The following is a 24,351-nucleotide window of genomic DNA, read 5'->3' as shown; positions in this document are numbered from 1 at the left end:
GAAAGGGAAGCCGCCATGAGGCTCACCCAGGCCCTGTGTTCCCAGAGGCCACTGGGGTAACTATGGCAATGAACAGCTGCTGCGAAGCCAGTCAAAACTGAGAGAAAAAGAGACAGAAGATACACCGACAAAGACTTAGAAGCCATTCCTGAAGAAGAGAAAAGACAGCAGGGCCAGGGAAAGGAAGACCTCATCTGCACAGAGGGATTTGAAAGTTTAATTTTTAGAGATAGGAGAAAATGTGTTGGTAATTTTAATAACAATGAAGACAATAAAAACACGGTACACATTAACTGAAGGTTTACTATGTGACAGATCCTGTTCTAAGTGGCATATATGAAAGAATAGAGATGAACTGAATTTTTAGACCAATCCTGTGTCTCTTTTATTGAAACCCCAAGATGTAGCACATAGTAGGTGCTCAATAAATATTTGTTGGATGAATCTTTAAGGGTAACCATCTACACTTTTTAGAATCTTTGGGCTCCAGGGCTGAAGTCCAAAAGACTCAGCTCCCATGGCCTCCTTGTTTTCTCACTCCATAGCATTTATCTGTGTCTGAAATTATCCTGCTTTCTTCTTTCCTTTTTTATTATCTGTCTGTCTCTCTCTCTGCATAAGCATGTAAACCCTGGGAGAGCCAAGACTCACTCATCTTGTTCAGTGCTATACTTGTAGCGTCCAGAACAATGCTTTAGGCATAGGAGGCAATTAATAACCATTTGCTGCATGAAGGAAAGAAGAGAACCCACTATTCCAGCCTTTCCAAAAAACTCCTGAATTGCAGAGCAGAGAGGCTGGCTGCCCAGTGATGAGGATGCGGCATCTTTTCTTGTGCCTGTTTTCAAAGAGCATCTGTTTACTTTCTATACCACCGACTCAACTGAGAGGCTTAGTTGTGGAGGAGGGAAGATGAGAAGTTTCTGGTTTGCTTTGTTTTCAGCACAGATAAACACAGATCATCACAAAGATGATCGAACCATCTCTGTATGAAAACAACTCTTCCAAAAAAAAAAAGAAAAGAAAAGAAAACAACTCTTCCATCTCACACCCATTAGGATGGCTACCATTAAACAACAACAACAAACATGAAATAACAAGTGTTGGCAAAGGTGTAGAGGACTTGGAACCCTTGTGCCCTACTGTAGAAGGCAGCATGGCAGTTCCTCAAAAAATTAGAGAGAATTCCTATATGATCCAGCAATCTCGTTTCTGGGTATGTATCTAAAAGGATCTCGACCGCTATTTGTATGCCCACATGCATGATGGGATTATCCACCATAGCCAAAAGGTGGAAGCAACCAAGTTATCTATTGATGGATGAAGGGATTAAAAAAATATGATCTATAAACAAATGGAATATTATTCAGCCTTAAAAAGTAAGGACAGTCTGACACATGCCACCACATGGATGAATCTTGAGGATATTTTGTGAAGGAAAATCCCAGGGTCCCGGGGGCCGGAGGGAATAGGAAGTTGTTTAAAGGAACAGAGTTTTGCCAGATGAAAGGAGCTCTGGAGACTGGCCGTACAACACGTGAAAATACTTAACACCACTAAACTAAACTGTACTGTTAACAATGGTTAAGATAGTAAATTTTTTTATGCGCATCTTTCCCAATTAAAAGAAGTAGATTTAAAAAAAAAAAGATGACTCTTGTTAGTGTGACATATGCCTCATTTTATACACTCAAGATCCTAAAGTGAATGATTCAGCGAAGTCATACGAAAATGCAGAGTAAGTAAGAAGGAAGAGGGTGTAAGACAAAGAAGGAACAGTATCACCATAAATAACCTGTATTAGAGATGAGGAGGGATTAAACATAAGCTTTTGGTTTTGTACTCTTTTTTTTTTTAAAAGATTTTATTTATTCACTTGAGAGAGAGAGCATGTGTACATGAGTGGAGTTGGGGGAGGGCAGAGCGGGAGGGAGAAGCATCCTCCTTGCCGAGCAGGGAGCCTGACGCGGGGCTCGATCCCACGACCCTGAGACCATGACCTGAGCTGAAAGCTGAGGCTTAACAGACTGAGCCACCCAGGTGCTCCTGGTTTTGCATTTTTGTTGGTCGGTGTTGCAAATAACTCTTTCTTTAATGGCTTTTTAATGTAAGATATACCTCAGCATTTTACACAGATCTCTCTAGAGATTTAAGACTTTGGAGCCTGCGAGGGTTATGAAGTCAGGCTGATCGGATCATGGTGCTCTGATGTGACATCTCTGGCCCCAGTCCTGCAGACACTCACCTGTCCACACGAAGCTGGCAGACGATGCTTAGCGCATTGACAACTCCTTCTTCTTTCAACTGTCGACAGCCAATGGATGTAGCAATAAAACACCCCGTTCTACCTATCCCTGCACTGGAAAGAAAAGACAAAGAATAAAAAGGTGGAGGAAAAGTAGAAAACATAGAATATATTATTTTATTTATTTATTTAGGTTTTTGAAAAATTTTTTTAATTTTTATTTATTTTTAAAATTTCTTTTCAGTGTTCCAAAATTCATTGGGTTTTTGAAAATTTTAATTCCAGTAGGATATTCATCTCCGGGGCACAAGATAGAGATTGGACAATTCCATACAACACCCAGTGCTCCTCGCGACCAGCGTATTCCTTAACCCCCATCGCTTATCTCACCCACCTCCCCCCCCATGCCTTCCCAAGAGAAAAGATAGTCTTTCAAAAGGGTACATCTAATTCCGAAACAGCAAGCCAGGCTTAGCAACAATGACAAAAGCTCTCAGGCCCAGATGACACACCTGGCCCAGAGCAGCGCTTAAACTTCGATCCGTCATTGAGTTACTTGCTGCAGGGAGAGTTGGGTGGAGGGAGAAAAGAGAAAAAGCCACTGTAATTATTCCACAAAGAATAATGCAGACCTGAATTTAGGGAAGGTATAGGCACTAGAAAGGAGGAGATAGACTTAGACAAATCACAAATGTGAATCTGGGGGACGGGAAGAAAGGTACTGCCTATGAGACAAAGGGAAAATTCTAGAAGAAGGGCTGATTTGGGTGCGGGGCAGGTTGTTTTTGGATATACCGATGTTGAAGATTCCACTGAGGGACTGAAGATTCAGCTGGGTTTGGGAGAAGAATGTGGCCAGAGGCACAAGCTTCTGAGTCATTTATATCCAGGTGATAGTTGAATAGAAACACTATCCTATCCATCCAGGAGTCCTAGAGGGGTTTGCTCATTCATCTGCCCTAGATGGTAAGTCATCACCCTAACAAGCCCTTTAACTCTCCCTCCCCATCCCTCCTCCCTCTCCCTCTCCTCCCATCCCTTAGCAATTTCAACTACTAATAGCCTATATGCAAATTTCTCTCAAATTTCCATCTAAATTCCCTAAGTTTCTTCTAAACTCTAGATTAGCATTCTATCTCTTAGCTGGAACTCTTGATGTTACTATTTTGCACTGGCTTCAGTTCAATGTATCTAAATTCAGTGTATCTGAAACAGAATTAATTATCTTTTCCCTCAATGGCATTACCAGTTAGCCACAAGTTTTCCAGCCTAGGAATCTTGGAGCCATCTCCAACATCTCCCCCCTTTCACCTCCCACATCCAATCTGTTACCAATTCTTGTATTTTCCACCTCTACTGAAGCTTCTGGGATCCATGCTTTCTTTTCTATAAACTGTGCTCACGTTTTCGACATCTTCTTACTTCATGGTTAGCAGTGATCTCATTATGGTTGCCAAGTCTTGAGTCTCTTCCTGGACTAATTCACGATATACACAGCTGCTAGGTTCATCTTTCTAAAATAGGGATCTGATCATATTACTCTCTACTCGAAGACTGTAGATGCCTCCCAGTAGTTATGGGTAGTGTCTGAGCTCTCCTCTATGGTGTCCGTGACCTTGTGTAATATGAATGGGACTAACTTTCAAGCTTTTGGTCTTTCTACTGTCCTCCTTGTATCCTTTGTGCCATTTTTGTCATCTACATGAATCACTGCAAAAAATGGCTTTTATTTTCCAACTTTCCTTTCTGTGTTAATGATATTCCTTCCGTCAGAAACTCTCTCATTACCAGCCTTCAAAACCACAAACATTGGTCATTTTTTAAGATCCTGCTTGACATTATTCCAACTCTTAGAAGCTTTCTTCAGTCCTCATGATTTGAATTAATAGTTTCCTTCTCGGCACTCAAATAGCATTTGTTTCTTCTATCTGGCACTTGTTTCTTTTCTTTCTTTCTTTTTCTTTTCTTTCTTTTTTTTTTTTTTTAAGATTTTATGTATTCATTTGAGAGACAGAGAGAGAGCACAAACAGGGGAAGAGGTAGAGAGAAAAGCAGACTCTCCACCTCGCCGAGCACGAGCTGATGGGGGGCTCGATCCAGGGACCTGGAGTTCAGGACCTGAGCCGAAGGCAGATGCTTAACCATCTGAGCCACCCAGGCGTCCCTTTGCACTTGTTTCTTACTGAATGGGAGTGCAGAGGAATTCAGAGATGGAAAGGGTCCCTTTTAGTTGAAGAGTCTATAAAGAATTCGTTTCACTAAAGAGATAGGATTTGAACTATACCCTAAATGACAGGCATTTTGGTCATCGTGAATGAGAGGGAATATTGCATGTATGAGAACGGTGTAAAGAAAGAATTGCTGTAGAGCAGGATATGTGATGTGCAGTAGTGACTAGACTGGCCTGGCCTGAAGAGAAAGTTACCTTAGAGAAATGGTGGGAAACAAGACTGGGCAAGCACACTGGGGCCTAAAAGGATCTTATAGGGAAAGCTAAGAGGTTTAGACTTCGTCCTCTAAAACAATTGTGCTTTTCTTTTTGCTGTTGTTGTTGTTGAGAATTTGATAAAACTTAGGACTTCAATGACCCCTGTAGTTATCCATAGGCCCAGGGTTAAGATCTTTTGCTCTAGGCAATGGGGTGCCATTGAGAAGTGCTGAGGAGGAATTCCAAATGATGAAGGAGGATTTGGGGAACATCAGGCAAGAGAAGTGGATGGGGTAGCCTGCGCTGGGGGTGGGGCATGGGGAAGTGGGGTGTGTTTGTGCAATTAGCCAACTACTTCTTAAATACATGGATGAGGTCATTAGGGCCTGAACTTGGGTGGTTGGACAGGAAGTGATGATTATAGGAGAAGCTTTGAAGGGAAAGCCAATCTGGTGACTGATTAGATACTGAGGCTGGAGTTGAGAGAAGGGCCAAAGATAACTGTCAACATTAGATGTTGAGTGCTTGGAAAAAAGCTGCTCTTATTCTTAGAAATAGTCATCAGCAGGGGAACTGGTTTTATAGGGGAAACAGCTCGTTCATTTTAGATATCCTGAGTGTTTTATGATTTTGGGTGGAGGACAGTTCCAGCCCTAAAACATGACCCATTAGGCTGTCTTTCCTCACCCCCAGGCAAAGTTTAGGATAAGGCCTAATGCTAGAAACTGGATAATGACTCCTTTGGATATAAAGATATACAGTGAATTTTACTCTTAATTAAACCACAAAGGTTCAAGGAAGAGGAGGCTAAAGTTACAATGTTAATTATATTTTATTTGTTACAAATATCATCAAAAGCTATCTTGCAAGGCTTATGAGTTTAAACAAAGCAACATAAATTACTTTGACAAAGTACAAAGAATAAATAAATGACTGGTTATGTAAATTACTTTAAAGTGATTTGCTTTCGTTTGGGCACACTAAAAGGAAAAGGGGAAGGAGGTACTGGTTATGAGAGGAGAGTTTTAAGCTAGATGTTAAGGAAGGGACTCACCTCGGACATCTGTGGCTTTTATCTGCCTAACCTCCAATACCCCACGTTCTGGTAACTACACTTTGTTCTCCTTTTGGTGAACTATCACTTACCCACTTCCCCCTTCATAAATTTATTTCCACCTGTTTTTTTTTGTTTTTTTTTTTTTAATGAAATCGCTTTCAAAGTAGCTGACTGGTTTTTACCATGTTTGATACAATAATACGTGTTCTCAAGATACCATCTCAAGATACCATTCAAGTATGGTTCAATAAAAAAGCCATTGACAATTTTTTAAAAACGTGCCATTCCTCCCATCAAAGAGCCTGAGGAGACTAAACAAATCGAGGTATGTTTCAAGGTCGAGGGCTAAAAAAAGTCTCCTGTTCCCTGGGCCATTGATGTAAAAGTGCTGTTTTCTCTACTGTGTTATCGTTGTTTGCTGAAATGACCTGATACTACCGGACTTCATTTCTACAATGTAGCATCTCAATCAAAAATCAAATATGAGGAAGTGAGCCAATTTCAGTAAATATTGAATTTACCAACAGAGTCACAACCAGGAAGCACCACCCAGCCTCCATCCGTTCGATGGCTTTACGGAGGATGGACTATTGCTTCGGCAGGAAGGACAGCTCATCCCTTACCTGCAGTGGACGACCACAGGCCCCCGGCCCGTGGAAGCAAGTCTGTCTTCTTCGACATCCAGCATGAGCTGTAGAAGAGGTTGAGCACTGTCTGGAGTCTTGTGATCGGGCCATGAGGTGTACCAGTAATGCTTCACATGCTGGGTGTGACTTCCTTGCTGAAAATAGCAAGAGCCACCAAATGCCTCATTTACTTGTGGAACTAAAAGTCATCCAAACCACAATACTGAATGCCTTCTATCACTCCCAGCTTGCTGGCAACTTACTTCTGGATGGAAAAAAGACATCTAGGAGATTGCTGAAGTGCTCTTTTCTACCTTGAGAAAACATGACTTTACATACGATGAGATCTTGCCTCTATTCAATGAGAAATGGATATTTACAACTGAAAAGACATGTGAAACCTACACTATCTACACGTTTGTGATTTATTGTAATAAACAGAACGGCCGTCGCAAAGGAAGCCAAGAGGGAATTGGAATACGGTGTGCTTCCTGCTCTTTGAACATTCTTGACAAGCGATGATAAACATATGAACCCACCTAGGAACACTTGATTTTATACTTGGCCCCTACACTTGACTTTCTACATTCATCCCAAATTGCAGTTTATAGCAGCCGTGAGGAGTCCCAGGAATAAAGGAGCTATAAGGAAGGGGTCACTAAATGAGACAAGCTTTGAGGGAGGGTCCATGAACGTCACCAAGTAACCCGGTGCCCAGTGTGGGGGGCCCGACACGGAGTAGGCACTCGAGGGTATGTGTTGAAAAGGGTGCCTTCCTATCTCGAATTGCCCTCTAAAACCCTCAGTGAAGCTCTGCCTCTCCTCTTTGTGATGCTTCTGTTCCAGCAGTGAGGCTCTAGACGGGGTTGAGATCTTTGAGATGATTGTTCTCTAGAAGCAAAAATAATACCATGGCAATGTTTCTCGAATCTGCTGCCCGTGATTTCAATAAGATAACTTTTGTATGATGTAATGTGGTCTGGGGAAAGTCATAAATTACTGTAACTCCACGTTTGGGAAGATCTCATCAACACTTCAGGCTTATCTTGCCTCCCACAGCCACCCACAAACACAGATTTTCTCTTTCACGGTTTCTAGGCCTTACTAAAACTGCTTAAACCAAAGGCACGTTAAACAACAACAATAAAAACAACCAAAAACAACACCCCCCCCAATTGTGGTAAAATCTCCAGTATAAACCTTTAGTTAAAGGCATTTCAAAGGTTAAATCAGGAATGTTTTGCTTAGAGAAATTAGAAGATCACAACATCCTACTTAGTGAATTTCCTTAATGCCTGCTTGTATTAAATTAATTATTCCACATACTGAGAGTAGCTGACGACAAAGAAATACATGAGGGGATGATTATCATTTCTCTTTGATCTTGACATTACTTTTTTTTTTTTTTTTTTTTTGACATTACTTTTTTAAATTGAATCTGTAGTACTTCTTAAGATAAATAATTTCAGAGGAGAAATGTAATCCTGTCATATGATCCACTTTGTAGATAGCGACAGCTACATAATCTTACCTTTAAGACAAGGTTTCGAACAGTGTAGTTGTCACATTCATTTACATTGATGACCAGAACCTCAACTTTCCCATATATTCCTCTCTTTTCTGGCCAGTAAAGCACACATTTCTGGAAGAGGAGAAAAAAAGAACACAGCAGATAGTAATGATTTCACTGGCCTTTGAGTACTTTTCATTGACGTATCTCAATAGTTTTTATTTAATTAATTCTAAAAATATAAAGTATTGATTTTACAAGGCTAGATATGTACTAAAAACCACTGAATTATACATATTAAACAATTGACTTTTATAGTATGTAAATTATATCTCAATAACATTTTAAAAATGAAGTATCAATTTTTACATGTGCCTGTCAAACACTATTGCTACTAACCCGATACAAAACAGGGGGAAAACTTCCCAAAATCTGAAATGAATAATCTTCGACAAAACAGGAAAAAATATTCAGTGGAAAAAAGACAGTCTCTTCAATAAATGGTGCTGGGAAAATTGGACAGCTATATGTAGAAGAATGAAACTCAACCATTCTCTTATGCCACACACAAAGATAAACTTGAAATGGATAAAAGACCGCAATGTGAGACAGAAATCCATCAAAATCCTAGAGGAGAACATAAGCAGTAACCTCTTTGACATTGTCTACTGCAACTTCTTTCATCAAAATCCTAGAGGAGAACATAAGCAGTAACCTCTTTGACATTGTCTACTGCAACTTCTTTCAAGATATATCTCCAAAGGCAAAGGAAACAAAATGAACTTTTGGGACTTCGTTAAGATCAAGAGCTTCTGCATAGCAAAGGAAACAGTCAACAAAACAAAGAGGAAACCCATGGAATGGGAGAAGATATTTGCAAATGACAATACAGACAAGGGGCTGATATCCAAGATCTACAAAGAAGTCCTCAAACTCAACACACACAAAACAGATAATCACGTCAAAAAATGGGCAGAAGACATGAACAGACACTTCTCCAAAGAAGACATACAAATGGCTAACAGACACATGAAAAAATGTTCATCATCATTGGCCATCAGAGAGATTCAAATCAAAACCACATTGAGATACCACCTTACACCAGTCAGAATGGCCAAAATTAACAAGACAGTAAACAACATGTGTTGGAGAAGATGTGGAGAAAGGGGAGCCCTCTTACACTGTTGGTGGGAATGCAAGTTGGTGCAGCCACTTTGGAAAAGTGTGGGGACTCCTTAAGAAATTAAAAACAGAGCTACCCTATGACCCTGCAATTGCACTACTGGGTTTTTACCCCAAAGATACAGATGTAGTGAAAAGAAGGGCCATCTGTACTCCAATGTTTACAGCAGCAATGGCCACAGTCGCCAAACTGTGGAAAGAACCAAGATGCCCTTCAACAGATGAATGGATAAAGAAGATGTGGTCCATATATAGTATGGAGTATTATGCCTCCATCAGAAAGGATGAATACCCAACTTTTGTATCAACATGGACGGGACTGGAAGAGATTATGCTGAGTGAAATAAGTCAAGCAGAGAGAGTCAATTTTCATATGGTTTCACTTACTTGTGGAGCATAAGGAATAACACAGAGGACACTGGGAGATGGAGAGGAGAAGTGAGTTGGGGGAAATTGGAGGGGGAGAAGAACCATGAAAGGAACTCTGAGAAACAAACTGAGGATTTTGGAGGGGAGAGGGAGTGGGAGGTTGGGTGAGCCTGGTGGTGGGTATTATGGAGGGCCCGTATTGCATGGAGAACTGGGTGTGGTGCATAAACAATGAATTTTGGAACATTGAAAAAAAATTAAATTAAATTAAAAAAAAAAGAAAAAGAAAAGAAAAAAAACCTGAAATGAGGAACTAAAGTGAGAATTAAGAATTAAGAAATTAAAAAAATCCAAGTATTAGACTTTATCATGTAATGGAATAAGAGGAATTTTTTTCACAACGATTGGGCCAAGTCACATTTCCCTGCTCCGTCCAGTTGAAACATCTAATAAATCTGTAATGTGTTGGATGCCACAGAACGAAGGTTCCCTAGTAGGTAAAGAGGATGTAATGACCATTAACAGACCTATGGTATTACATTTTTCAGGACTGATGGTCTTTTCACCGATAGAGTCGATTAAAATAAATGTATAACAAAATTATTTAAAAAAACATTTTTATAGCAGATCCTCTTTGATGGATTTAACAAGAATAATAATAATTATATTGCAACTGTAGCATTATTAACTGGTAGTTAAAGTGCAGGCTTTGAAGCTATAGAACATAGGTCCAAATTCTGGTTTTGCCACTTATGATTAGCTGAGAATCTGTAAGAAAGACACTTAATCTCTGTGGCCTCAGTTAACTCATCACTTACTACATGAAAAGCACTCAGGACAAAGCCAGACATACAGTAAGCATTTAAAACACATTGTTTTTCTTCTCCTTGTTCCAATTTTAGGTTTTTGATCTAAATGATTCAATCATTACTTCATTATACATTAGATCATACATTAAATATTATATAATTATTATATCCAAGCTGCATTATTAAAAGAAAAATACAAAATGAGATTCAAGCATACATACAGGCTCATAATATGTATTATTTTGCCTTTTAAACAGCTACAAAAAAACCCTATGAATTCTGACTACATATCTCAATGATTAAGAAAGGAAAGTGTGAAAGTTGATGTTTTATTTCAAGTGCCCAGAGAAGCAATGTTAACTTTTGTTTAAATAGAACTTACCATTTTCTTGCAAACACACATGCACATTTATAGAGAAATTCCTTCACATTTAGAGAATGTCCTTTGGTCAGGACCTTTTAATCCTTAGGACACTTGTTTTTTGACATCCAAGGTCAAAGGCATAGGACCACACTTGGAAAAGATTCAGAACTTACAGATTCAAAAGAGCAGCAAAAGAAAGAATCATATACGTACAGAACTGATGGAAAAGACATGTAAAGTATCAGAAACATACCTCGGGGAGTCTATCATGCTAAGTACTAGCCCCCCTACATTCTAGAGCCAGGATGGAATCCCTGTTTCTTTCATCCATTACAATAAAAACACATTTGCATCCTCTGAGTTCCTGGTCCTTTTCCAAACAAAGTAAATCATTTTCACCTCTATTTACATGCCACCCCACACCCAAGACCGGCAGGCAATCAGGCTGAAGGCATAACTCTGGCTGACATAACATTAACATTAAGAAAAAAAAACCTTTTACAAATAAAGCAATTTATTTCTCTCCTCATTTACCAGTGCCAAGTGTCTCAAATTTCCCAGGTTTGTTAAAGAGAATCATACTAACCAATTTGCCTGGTTTCTTTCAATGAAGCATCAATTATTTCGCTGTGAGACCCGAGCTATTGTGTATCTTAAAACCCACGCCTCCTGGATGAATCCAAGAAGAGTGACAAAGAATCTTGAAAAAGGTATTGAACAAAGAAAGAGGCATTCAGCGGTCCAGCAGTCTGGCATATGTGCCCCATTGTCCCGATGAGCCCCGGAGCAGCAGGCCCCTCTTTGGGAAGGTGGCTCTTGAAACCGGTAGGAAAAAGCTACAAGGCAGGAGCTCAAAGCCTGCACCCTGACTTAACAATACTCGAACAGGCTTGTGCACCTACTTGATAAATGGAAGCGCGGCTCTGTTCTCTCAAGCTTGCCGGGGCCCTCTTGAATGTTTTTCTTGACTCTTTACCAAAAATGCAATTGGCAGTCGGCTCCCAGTAGACAATGCAATGTGACTTGTTCATTCAAACAACCCTTAATTAGCATCCCATCTCCTTTCCGAGATACAATAGCTTATTTTTACACACTGAATACATTTTTCCCTCTTTTAGGAGCACATAGAAAAAGAGACCAGATAAGTGTGGGTGCTTTTGAATGTGAGGTGGGGGAGAGCTGCAAATGCAGTTGTTTAAAGAGCACAAGTTCACGTTCGAATTATTTTTGTGAACAGCTTTTTAGGGGTTCTTTATTGCAGCGCTAACAATGATCTGAAAGGCAGAAAATGCAAGGAAGGAAAATGCTCTCTTACAGATAATATTGTGAAACCCCACTAATTGTAGATAATTCAAAAAAGCATGCTATCTCGCAGAATATAACCCCAAATTATCACTATTCTTTGCTAACTGGGCTGATCCTTCCAGCGAAATTATCTATTAATTCCAAAAATTCATAATTTGGAGGAAAAAAGAGGTTTTCGGAGGCTCATGTGTCTCTTGTACAAACAAGTAATTAGTGAACCCTGGCTGTAAAGATTCTGGTCATCAACCAATTCTTCATAATTAGTGGTGCAAACTCCTATATTTTTTTGATCTTTCTTTTTTTTTTTTTGTTTGACCATCCCTCTCACTTCCACCACATTGGGGCTATTTGTGTACAGGGAGGAAGGAGGTCCAGCCAGTAGTTTAGTTGCCTGGAAAAAAAAAAAATCTATTTTTAAGTTACTTTCTTTTTGAATTCTATGCGTTTAAAATAAAAAAGATTTTGCTCTCTGAGCTAAAGACACATGTCATCACATAGACAGAGGCTCTAAAATAAAAAGATGGTCAGTTTCCTTTGGGTTCCATTAGCACGTGAGAGCTATAGGATGGATCAGATTGCCTACAGTTAGTATAGTAACTTTCATTCCTGGTGTTCCAACTAAATATTACCAACGCAGGTGCAGTGATTTATTATTACAAGTACCTTCACCAACATATCACTTAATCCCTTTCACAATCATTTGAATTAGGTATACCCGGTACACCGTTATTATTATTATTATTATTATTATTTATCATGTGACAGCAGAGGAAACGGAAGTTCAGGTGTTCTGGTAGGGGCCTCTGGGAAAATTCCCTTGGGAACTAAAACTCTCAATGCCAATATCATTTTAAAAATTTAACTTTCTATCTTTGATATCCATTGTCTCTGAACCAACCCAACTTTGCCGCGGCATTAACCAGAGGCTTTCCTTCCCTGTGTGTAGGAGGCTGGTGCTCACGCAACACAATATTCTCAGGCCACTCTCCTACCCAGCTCAGTATTTCTGTTACTATCTGCAAGCTGTATGTGTTCACCAGTGGAACTCACAGTCAAATCTTCTTATGGCAATTTTAACTCACTAGCGAAGCCCGGTAATTTAATTCTACATAAATTAATGAAACAGGAAGGTGCAGAGAAAAAGGGAATTGTTCTAGGAAATAATTGTACAAGTTAAATAAGTTTTTCACTGGGAAAAAAAGGACTCAGTAGAAAAAACTGTAGTCAAATCAGGTACAGGTGACAATGATAAAAGAGCAAATTTTAAAAATCTACGCAGGATTCTGCATGCGTAATTCCTTTACAAACATTTCTGTGTTCTCTCTCATTATAAAGAAACTGAGATGGGAAATTTTGATTTATGTATAATTTTATAAATTTAAAATAAATTTTGATTTGATGTATAAAGGGCATGATTTACATAAGCTGTATGATCTAGAACTCTAGCCTTGGACTAACACTAACAAAACCAAACAAACAGAGTCCTATGAAAAAAATGAAAAATTGTAGTGTGAACAAATGCACATGTCTTAAGATAAAATAAAACATTAGAGTCCTGTTGTTGTTTTTGTGATTTTTTTCCCACTAACTTTTTTTTGCTAATTGTGCCAAATAAGAGGGTTTCTAACTACAGTTAGAAGTAAAGCAGGCTACAACAATTGAATAAAACCTAACAAATTAAAAATTAAGGTATGGTTATATTTGGAATATAAGCACGTCTGAAAGGACAGGTGAGTAATTTTGCTTGAGAGATGTGAGCCTCTGAATTTTGGGCCACCCTTAATTGCTTGGGCAGCACAAGCATAGGAAACGGGAATGAGAGATTAGCTGTCCAGCATTGCTAGGCAGTGCTAGGCCAGGCTGCCTCTCTAAGACATTCTAATAGCTAATTCTGGTCCTCCAGGAAAGCTGAAATCTGGTCCACAGGCTCTGTTGTCCATCTGCCAGGCTGGCCTTCAACATTACCTTCCTTGACCTTGTCTGGACAGAGAGACAGCTGGTTCTGAGACTTGGTTTACTTGTTTTGTTTGTTGTTGTTTTTTTCATTCTTGGTACAAGCTTGTATCGAGCTTCACTTTATGTACTTTGTAGATCCTGCATTTTCTACAAATTGAAGGTCTGTGGCAAGCCTGTCCGGAGACTCCTCTCCTTCCTGGAGTTTATCAGCACCATTTTTCCAACAGTTTTTGCTCGCTTCATGTCTCCATGTCCCATTTTGATAATTCTCACATCTTTTCAAACTTTTTCATTATTATTACATTCCTTAAAGGTGATCTGTGATCAGTGATCTTTGGTGTTCCTATTGTCATTGTTTTGGGGTTCCATGAACTATGCCTTTCTAAGACCATGAACTAAATCGTTACGTGGGCGAGTTCTGAGTGCTCCACTGACTGGCCATTGTCTGTGTCTCTCCGTCTCCCGGGGCTTCCCTATCCCCTGAGACACAACAGTATCCCAGTGAGGTCAGTTAATAACCCTACAATGGCCTCTTGGTGTGAACGAAGAGTCGTTAAGTCTCTCGCTTTCAGTCAAAACTAGTAATGATGGAGCTTCATGAGGAAGGTGCATGGAAGGTCGAGATAGGCTGAAAGCTAGGCCTCCTGAGCATTTGCCACGTTGTGAATGCAGGGGAAAAGTTCTTGACGGAAATTAAAACTGCCACACCAGTGAACACATGAATGATAAGAAAGAGTAAAAACCCTATTGGTAATATGAGAATGCTGGGATTATTAAATAAGAGCTTGGCAATTAGTCATTTATTTATTAGAAAGTAGAAAGGTTCATGAAAATATAAAGCCTGGGAATTTCTAAAGATAACTCCAACTTCATTTTTTGGGGAGGAAATGATTTTTGTCTATTTCAAACAATGACGCTCAACACAATTGAAAGTTGGCACATTTTTGGTAAACAGCATTTTCCTGGTTGTGTGAAGCTTACTGCATATTTCTTTTGAGCCAAGCTTCTCAGTATCATTTTGATCTACAAAACATCAAAGTTTCCTCTATGGAGTTATATTTACATCATGGAGGGTCTGGACAGAAAGGAATTTTTAATTTTAATTTAATGAATAAGGCATGCTACTCAGATCGAAAGAATGTTGCTAAATGTGGTGTGAGTTCTGGGTCATCACTGTCTCCCATCCTTGCTAGGTCTGTTCTGTTTTTTGGCTTCTATGGCTGCTAGTGAGAAGCCATTTGTTAGTTACTCTGTTGTTAAAATAATCTCTGTAGTGTTTTTTATTTTCCTAGTTGTATCTAGTTGTGGATTTATTTTTACTTACTAGCCTAGAATTTATGGTGATTCTCAAATTTGATAGCTCATGTTTCTTATCCCTTCTGGAAAATCTCTGGCCACTATTTCCTCAAATATTGCTTCTTTTCTTATATTCTCTTTGTTTTTCTTCTAAAATATTCATTTTATATACATTGGACATTTACGTACTGCCCTCTAGGTCTTAAACTTTCTTTCATATTTTTGGTCATTTCAGTCTTCTGGGTAATTTCTTTAGCTCTATTTGCATTTCGGTCATTATTTTTACTCAGTTGTGTCTGGCCTGTTATCACACCTGTCTAATGAGGTGTTCTTTTTAAATTTTAATATCTCTATAATATTTATTTCTAGGACTCTTTGGTTTGTTTTTACATCTTCCTAGTCTTTTTTGGCAGTAATTTGCGCCCCTGTCAAGTTTTTAATCTTGTATTTTGTGTGCTTAATTATATAAAAAAAGCATGTATTTATAGTTTCTATTATTTTCATTTCTTGTAGGTCTACTTTACCTACTTGTTGTTGCTTCTGATTTTTCCTTATGTTGTTTATTTACTTGTGTTGTCTCATAATTTTGACTTGTGAGCTTATGTTTGGCTGGCTGTTTCTGTTGAAATTCTCTGACGTAAATCCCGAGAGTGTATGTATCCAGAAAGCTTTTACCTTTGTTTCTGTAAAGTGCCACAGAGTGTAATCAATCAGGATTACTTTCTATATTAATTGTTTGACTTGGCGTTTCCTGGTTTTCGAATGGTGAGTACCAGAGAGACCCTTTTTATCTATCCCTCGAGAAGACCAGATTTAGATGGACCGATTTCCCGTTCCAGTCCTATTTTGGAAGGCAGGTTTATTTTTGTGGTTCACCTTTTTACTGAAGGCACAGCCTTTGCAGGAGCTCTCTCTGTGGAAGGTCTCCATTCCAGCTCCTGGCTCCTGCAAGCCCAAGGCTTTGTCTCCAGTTCTTGTATTGTCATTAAAGCATAAGTAAGCCATAATTCTCTGGCTTTATGCCTTTTATTCAGTTTTTGACTGCTGAAATTTTTTCCCCCCAAGCTCTGTTAGGCACGCTATTTTTATTTTACTATTTTATCTGAAAAGCATCAAAGTTTCCACTGTAGTATTATATTTACATCATGGAAGCTCTGGGCAAAAAGGAATTTTTAATTTTAATAATGAGTAATACAGTCTACTCAGATTTAGGAAATGTTACTATATTCTATTTTATATTTTATGCTATTTTAAATTTTATCTAGTATGACTAGTTTTGTGATGGGAGGTTTTTCAGATTATCCTAGCCTGTTTGTATGCAGGAATGTATATATACAGAGAATACACTTTAAACTTGAATAGTCGGTTTTGAGTAGGTAAAATAAAGGCAAAGTGTCATGGATATTAAACAACTGTGCAGGAATCATCAGTGCCCTGATGTGTTGATATATTGATATGGGTGAAACAGCTGAGAATATTAGAGGCTATTTTTATTATGCCACCTCAGGTTTTCATATAAGATTCATAGAAATATATTTATTTAGTAAGCTATATAGTTAGTTAAGTATATAGCTTCATCTACTGGCCCAAAATACACTTTTTTCTAGGATAGATTCAGGGAAAAAAATCCTTTACCTATTGTAGCAAAAATGAAAGAGGGCAATAAGCTTTACAAAACTTATAAATTGCTGCTTGTGAGCCTGGATTTTCTTGATTAGTGCAAGATTATAGTATGCTTAAGGGTTATAACTCACCAAAAAGGCATAAGGGAAAGCTCAGTTTTCTTAAACTCTTATTGTCATCATGAGGTTCTGATACAGTAATTTTGATAAGGAAGCAAACACAAATGCTGACTAAAATCAGACTGTAAATTATTCCAATAAGATGTCCTAAAATGTAAGCAGTACGTAGCACCCTTTGGGAATTATCATGCCCTTTATACATCAAATCAAAATTCTGTTTTTATGATGTAAAGGACTGAATGAATGTTTCGTAAGCTAGACCCTTAGGAAAGACTGTTAGTATGGAAACGGAACCTAAATTTATCTCCTTGGATTTCTTATTACGAAGATATTGAAAAACTTGCTTGGCTTTTGTAACTTCCTTCAAATCTTTCTTTCCAATCTCCCTTGCTTAAGGGGCTTCATTCCTCCCACCCTATATAATACAAAAGCATATTCCTCCCTTCTCATCCTCCTACAGCTCAGCACACCCAATCTCCTTATCCTACCTACCTTGTTCCCCCTATACAGTTTATTCTTTCTAATTGCTACAGTTTTATGAATTTATTATGTTTATTGTTTTTTAATCTGTCTTCCCCATTAGAAAGTTAAAATCTATCAATGGCAGACATCTCTGTGTGTTTTGTTTACTAATATATTACCAACAACTAAAGTGGTATCTGTCACATAGTAAGTGCTCAAAAATTATTTGAGATATGAATGAGTGATTTTTTAAAATTTCCCTGCTTATAAATCAGAGTGATAACGCAGAGCTCCTCATTTCCTTACGGAGATATGTGGGATATGTGAGATAAATGTATGTCAAGTGTATTGATTCTTCTGATAGAAAGCTGCCACTCATAAAATGACAACAATGACCATTCTCAGAAGCATGAAGTGAACATGTCTTTAAATTTCCATCTTCAACGTGTAGTTAAGTACAAGGCAATTTTCCTTTTACAGTAGCTCTTCCATAGCAACAGAAAATTTATAACGTTCACTACTTGGGGAAAGGCCATACCTCATTTTTTTCTTTGAGTTTTGTGATCATGACAATCACGGGACTGTCTTCCTGCCAAACCATCTGCCAGAAATCATTCACGGTGTTGATCATGGGGCCCTGTGTGGCGATGAATGCTTTCTCTTTGCCACTGTAACCCTGGTGTGAGTAAAGAGACAAAAATATTGGACTTGAAATTCATGCCTTGCCCTGAAAGTTTAGAACAAGTTCAGAACAAAATGGTCCAAAAACAACACAAGCGTTCACGGCTTCACTGATTCTAGCACAATCCATCTGGCTGTTCTCCCAAGTCAAGCATGGCACACAGTAGTTCTCACTAGAGAACGCCCCCAGCACCCAGAGCTGCAGCCAGAGACACACAGGAAAGGAAGGCTCAAGGTAAAGGACCCGCTACCAATATCGATTATGACTAAACAAACGAGAAAGTTTGCTAGTTACCGAGTTAAATCAAAATTAGTCCACTCTGAGGGGAAAACAACCCCCAACAATTCCAAATAGTAAGTCAACATGCTCATCAGAAAGATATTTTTATTTACTTACTTACCCGAATATAATTAGCATTAATGTAGGTGCTCAAAGAATCAGTTACATTTTTTGGTCTCAAACACACTCTGCTGAGGGGATCTAATGAAGAAAACAAGAAGGAATGCTTTAGACAAATCTACTCTTTTTAAAGATCCTTAGAACACCAATAACTACATAGCACACTTGTGAATTTATATACTGACCATCTGGCTTGTGTCAATGTTTGTTGCTGATGTGTCTGTGTGTCTGTCTTTTGATACAGCTGTGTGCACTGAGGGACAATTGGGCCCATCTTGGTCCCTGTCCCTTAACACAAATCTTGCCCATAAGCTTGAGATAATGAGCTTACTCATCATGTTATTTTTTGTGGCTTTCTGATTCTTGATCCCATTTCTTATTTAGGCTCCTTTTTCTGTTCTTTGGGATTTGGAATTTGTACCAGATTTTCTTACTCACTTCACACTTCTCTTCTGTCCAATAAAAACACTTGGTCTGGCTCGAATCCCCTCTCCCTAAAGAAGCTGTCTTTAGTTACCATTTGTCCACCTACAGCAGGAAAATCTGATATTAGGTAGATTGTTATAGTGCTAAGAACATTGTCTTAACTCTTCAAATCACTTTCCGTCAAGAAGTTGAAAGGCTCTTTGCAAACCACGGTGTTATGGAAAATATGGTAGTTATATCTACATATGTTTATATAAATGAATTAAGGCCAAATCATCCCTTTATGATTTCTTTAGTCTGACACACTCTGAGCCTCTTAAAGGTAAAGACAGATATTTTTTCATTTTATCCAAGACTCAGTGTCTAGGACGGTGCTTATATGAATAGCAGACATTCAATATTTGTTTATTGCATTGATTTAGATGGTTAAAAAATGTTCCATTATTTAAGAAGTCAGTTCTAGGCATTCCTCTCTAGTAATTGTTTTATTACTGCTTTTCTCTAGACGGGCAAACTTGAGCGAGTTTATCATACCCACTGTTCTTACCTCCACCTCTACAATTCAGTCCTCCTTGTGTACACCCCAGTCTATCCTAACCTTGGTTTAATGCCGAGACTCCTCTTACTGATGCCACCAGTGACTTTTGTTGGGCTAAGCCAAATAAGCCTACTGTGCTACTTTTACATGTTTTATTTTAATATTTACCATCTTATATTTTAAGTGCTTCAATTTTTACCTGCTCTCAATGAATTGTACCGAACCCCTTGAAGGAAAAAATTATATTTAATTAACTCTTTTTTTAAAAAACTAACTTTTGTATCCTTTGTGATTTCTACATGGTGTGTGGTTCATAGAGTGTTTAATATCAGAATTCATTTCTATTAGAGTTGAAACACTGTTTTTGACTTTCTAGATTCCTTTTGTTAGCAAAGGGGACTGGAAAATTTTTCATCCCGTTTCAGTATCCGCTATTCGAAGTTTCCACAAGAGCCCTAGACCAGTGAGACTTGAAAAGAAGCCCACTCTCTTCAGTTTTTATAATGCCTACCATGTATACGATTTATTGAGAACTCAGCCCTATAAATTGCTTAGAAGCAGGTTCCCTGTCAAGCTAAATTTAGTTTGGAAATTGGTAGTTTGTAAGACTTCCAAATATTTAGAGGTTTCCAAAAACTTTTTAAACAAGAATGCACCATAGGACTGACGAAGGGAAAACTGTCACTCTAATCAAAGCCTTTTAGCCTTTTTAATGTTAGATTAGACTAATAAAAAAAGCTGATGATTAAAAAAAAAATCCAAAACTTTATCATCATTATCATCATTATTTTCATATTACTGTTATAAATGTATTCATTTTATGCATTTTAAGTCAATATGTGTATTTTAAGTCTATATTTTGGTCAAATTCACCTTTTTTCAGGACAGATATTTCTGGACTATATGTAAAATATTTAGCATGCCACTTATGATACATCTAGGAAGAGGTAATAACAATCCCAACACTGAACAATTTTTCTTCCCTCTCCTCTGCTCTTCCCCTTTTATTTTCTTCCTTCCCTCCTCTTGCTTTCTTCCTCTTCCTTCCCCCTTTTCCCTCCCCCCGCTTTCTCTCTTATTCCTTCTCTTTCTTTTGCTCTCCTTCCTGTTTCTTTTTTCTTCTCAACAAATTATTGAACACATATAGATTTAGTGTATAGAACACATGAAATTTCCCCATCTGGCCTCTTCAAAATACCTCAGACAAAATGGTACCTGGATCCTGATATCCTTTAATTTTTTTTTTAAAGATTTTTAAATTTATTTGAGAGACAGAGAGTGTGTGAGGGGGAGGGGCAGAGGGAGAGGGAGAAAGAAACTCAAGTAGACTCCACACCAGGCATGGAGCCCAACAGTGGGCTCGATCTAACAACCATGAGATCACAACCTGAGCCAAAACCAAGAGTCAGACCTTTAACCGACAGCATGACCCAGGCACCTCTGGATCCTGATATTCCGACTGCCATCCTATCAGATTTTGTCAAAGGTTATTCTGTTCCGATGATTTCTTCTCTGGGCAGAAAAGCATTTGAGGTTTGGAGTCAAGAGGAGAAGCTATTAGATGAAAGAAGCGCTTATACTGCTAGTGTATCCTTGGGCATAGGCAGAGGATGAGAGGAATAGCATAGTTTCTCTAGATGAATTCAAGATAAGTGGGAAATAGGAGGGAAGGGAGGGACTTGGCTCCACCTTCCAGGTGACTGGGAGTCACTTTCAGTTTGTTGCAGGAGAGAGAAGACTCCAGGCTTGCATTATCCAATATGGCGCCACTAGCCACATGTAGCTAACGTTAAATTAATCAAAATAAAATAAAACTTAAAAATCAGTTCCTCAGGTGCACTGGCTAAACTTCACATGCTCCATTAGTACACATAGCTAATGGCCATCATATTGGAGATACAGAGCGTTTCCTTCACTCTACAGGGTTTTGACAGTGATGATCTTAGCAATGCAAGATGGCGATTATATGGAAACTCCCTTTTTAAAATCCATGTGAAAATTGTAAGAGAAAAAAGGCACTTAAATCGTCTGCTTTTGAAACTGTAAAGTTTTCTTTCCCCATTAATGTTACTATTTTCTGGAATTGGTTGTGGGGTTAATGATTGATGCATCCTCAGTTATGTGGCAGGAAAGGAGAAACTAACATTAGATGGGGGCTCACTAGTAGTGGGACCCTCTCTTTTTACATATGATTACTTAATTCTCTCCACAGCCCTATGTAGCAATATTATTATCACTATCTTTAGGGATGAAGAAAGGACGGTGCAGAAAGATTAAGTTGTCTTCCATAAACTATGAATCCTCCTGCCAGGGTAGGGAGGCAAGTCTAACTCCAATATTTTGTTTGAGCCACACAACTTGTTGCCTTAATGAGTGGCTCACTTATTTGCATATCTACTCTGTTCTGGGCACTTAATAGAATAGGAAATATAAGTAAGAAATATTACCAGATTTTAGATTTTTAAATATGAAGTGATGGCCAAAGTAATTAGGGTTTAATTAATAGAGTTCTTTGATTTCATCTATATTGTTTTATATTTCTACATATAAATTGTCAGTATGGAATAAATATACATGAAATTTGTTATTATACTTCATTGTGCAAAAAATTTCATAATGATGTATGACTAGTTTTTTTTTTCCCATTGCTTTTATGATTTAGGACATAGACCTATTTTCATCACTAATATTTGTTTTTTGTTGCAAAGTATGTGATATAAATTTACCCTTTGCACTTTAATCTACCATGTAGAGTGTTCTGAGCCAGGCTGACATCATTCTTAGAGAAAGAGCCATGATTTAATTGGCTCTTGGTCATCCATATTTCTGCTGCAAAACATTTTCCAAATTATATAGTCTCATAATATGTAAAATCTGGCAGTATTTTTTTTTTAAGATTTTATTTATTTATTTGAGAGAGTGGGCGAGAGAGAACACAAGAGGCGGGAGGGGCAGAGGACGTGGGAGAAGCAGTCTCCCCTCTGAGCAGGGAGACTGACATGGAGCTCCAACCCAGGATCCTAGGGTCATGACCTGAGCCCAAGGCAGACATTTAACAGACTGAGCCACCCAGGCGCCCCCATGTTGGAAGTTTAAACTTGAGTTTATTATAGATTAAAACAATGAAAAAAAAGTAATACTTGGGGGGCCTGAGTGGTTCAGTTAGTTAAGCATCTGCCTTCAGCTTAGGTCATGACCCCAGGGTCCTGCAATAGAGCCCTGCATCAGGCTCCCTGGTCAGAGGGGAGTCTGTTTCTCTCTCTCTCTCTCTCTCTCTCTCTCTCTCTGCTTCACCCCCCCATACTCTCTTTGCTAACTCTCTCTCAAATAAATCAATAAAATCTCAAAAAAAAAAACCTTAAAATCTTAATCATTTTAAATTATTTTATGTAATGTTTCAAATTTATCCCATATTGTAGTCTAAAATAAACCATAAAGAATAGCTTTCCATATAAATCCCAGTCTTCTCTGATGACTTTCAACCAATAGTGGGGTGTGCCCAAACTATACATACCAAATTATATTTTGTGCAACAGGGGATGGGTAGTGCATTCAGGCTACAGACATTTTCAACAGAAAACCCATTATTTGCAACATCACTTGTCAGCACAGGTGCCCTGGTTCAAGTGACCCACCCAGTTCTGGGAATGGAAAAGCTGACACAGGACTATGAGGGACTAGGTCTGATATCATCTGGGCAGGAAATAGAGAAGGCTGAACTTTATTTATTTTTCTTTCTTTCTTTTTTTTTTTCCCCAAAGATTTATTTATTTATTTGAGAGAAAGAGAGAGAAAAGGAGACAGAGTGTGCGAGTGTGGGGAGGAGCAGAGGGAGAGCGACTTCAAGCTGACTTCCTGCTGAGCTGGGAACCTAACCTGGAGCTCTGTGGGCTTGACCTCGAGATCCATGAGATCATTACCTGAGCTGAAACCAATAGTCAGATGCGTAACTGACTGAGCGACCCAGGCACCTCTGAGAAGGCTGAACTTTAAATAATCCTAATAATTTCTGAATCCTTCTGACATTGGATGCTTAAGTAAAATTGCAATGAATGTATATGCCCTAATTGCTTATATTTGGTAAATTTCAGATGAAAAATCTTGAGAGAGACAGAGAGAAGCATACTTGTAACACACAGCACTTTTCATTCCTGTAATTATAAAATATCTTTCAACAGGGATGATACTGGATAGACCTATTAAAAATATGTTATAGTGGAGTGTTTCCAGCTCTACCAGAGGGGGAAGCTCAAAGACACCATTAACAATAATTCTTGATATTACCATAAATATGGAGATTTTGATGTTTTATGAGTGAATTCATGGGCTTAATTATACAGACTCTACTATCTCAATATCCATACTTTTCAAAAGTTTTGTGGCTCCATCTTTCCAGAGTATTGTTTTGAGATGTTTATGGATTTTGTCAAACCCCAACCATCTGTTGTCTAGCGAATGACAATGTTACATCCTCTCCAAAGCATTTTTGCTACTCTAAACAAAATAGCTTGGTCCTCTCTATACTCCTACACTACTTGGGCTATATCTCAATTCTGGCTTTTATTACACTGAACATAATTACTCATTTACGTGCCTCTCTCCTCTAGGCCATGACCTCCTTGCTCTTAGAGGCCATTTTTTATTTCTTACTAGCTCATTGCCTGATATTGATAAATTCCATGGAGTTAAATTTAGTTTTTTTCTTTAAAGATTTTTAGTTTTTTTCCTTAAAGATTTTCTCTTTCTTTCTTTCTTTCTTTCTTTCCTTATTTATTTAATTTATTTGAGAGAGAGAGAGAGAGAGAGAGAGAGCACAAGCAGGGGAAGCAGCAGAGGGAGAGGAGAAGCTGGCTCCCCGCTGAGCAGGGAGCCCAAAGTGGGGCTTGATCCAGGACCCTGAGATCATGACCTGAGCTGAAGGCAGATGCTTAACCAACTGAGCCACCCGGGCAACC

General features: G+C 38.5%; 1 protein-coding gene across 3 annotated transcripts in view; it reads right to left on the bottom strand.

Moving 5' to 3' along the window:
• The window catches only part of LOC111142112 (protein tyrosine phosphatase, receptor type R), a 240,409-nt gene that overhangs the window by 15,072 nt on the left and 200,986 nt on the right, over positions 1-24,351 (bottom strand). For all 3 annotated transcript variants that reach the window (XM_022495078.1, XM_022495079.1, XM_022495080.1), the window contains 5 exons: positions 18,434-18,513; positions 17,890-18,027; positions 7,888-7,998; positions 6,354-6,511; positions 2,246-2,359 (listed from right to left, as the gene is read on the bottom strand). In XM_022495078.1, coding sequence (XP_022350786.1) covers positions 2,246-2,359; positions 6,354-6,511; positions 7,888-7,998; positions 17,890-18,027; positions 18,434-18,513 — 601 coding nt within the window. The remainder of the gene's footprint in view (positions 1-2,245; positions 2,360-6,353; positions 6,512-7,887; positions 7,999-17,889; positions 18,028-18,433; positions 18,514-24,351) is intronic.

The sequence above is a fragment of the Enhydra lutris genome, unplaced genomic scaffold (genome assembly GCF_002288905.1).
Source record: "Enhydra lutris kenyoni isolate GAN:26980312 unplaced genomic scaffold, ASM228890v2 scaffoldscaffold7, whole genome shotgun sequence".
Taxonomy (NCBI): domain Eukaryota; kingdom Metazoa; phylum Chordata; class Mammalia; order Carnivora; family Mustelidae; genus Enhydra; species Enhydra lutris.
This window is presented reverse-complemented; position numbering and strand designations above follow the sequence as displayed.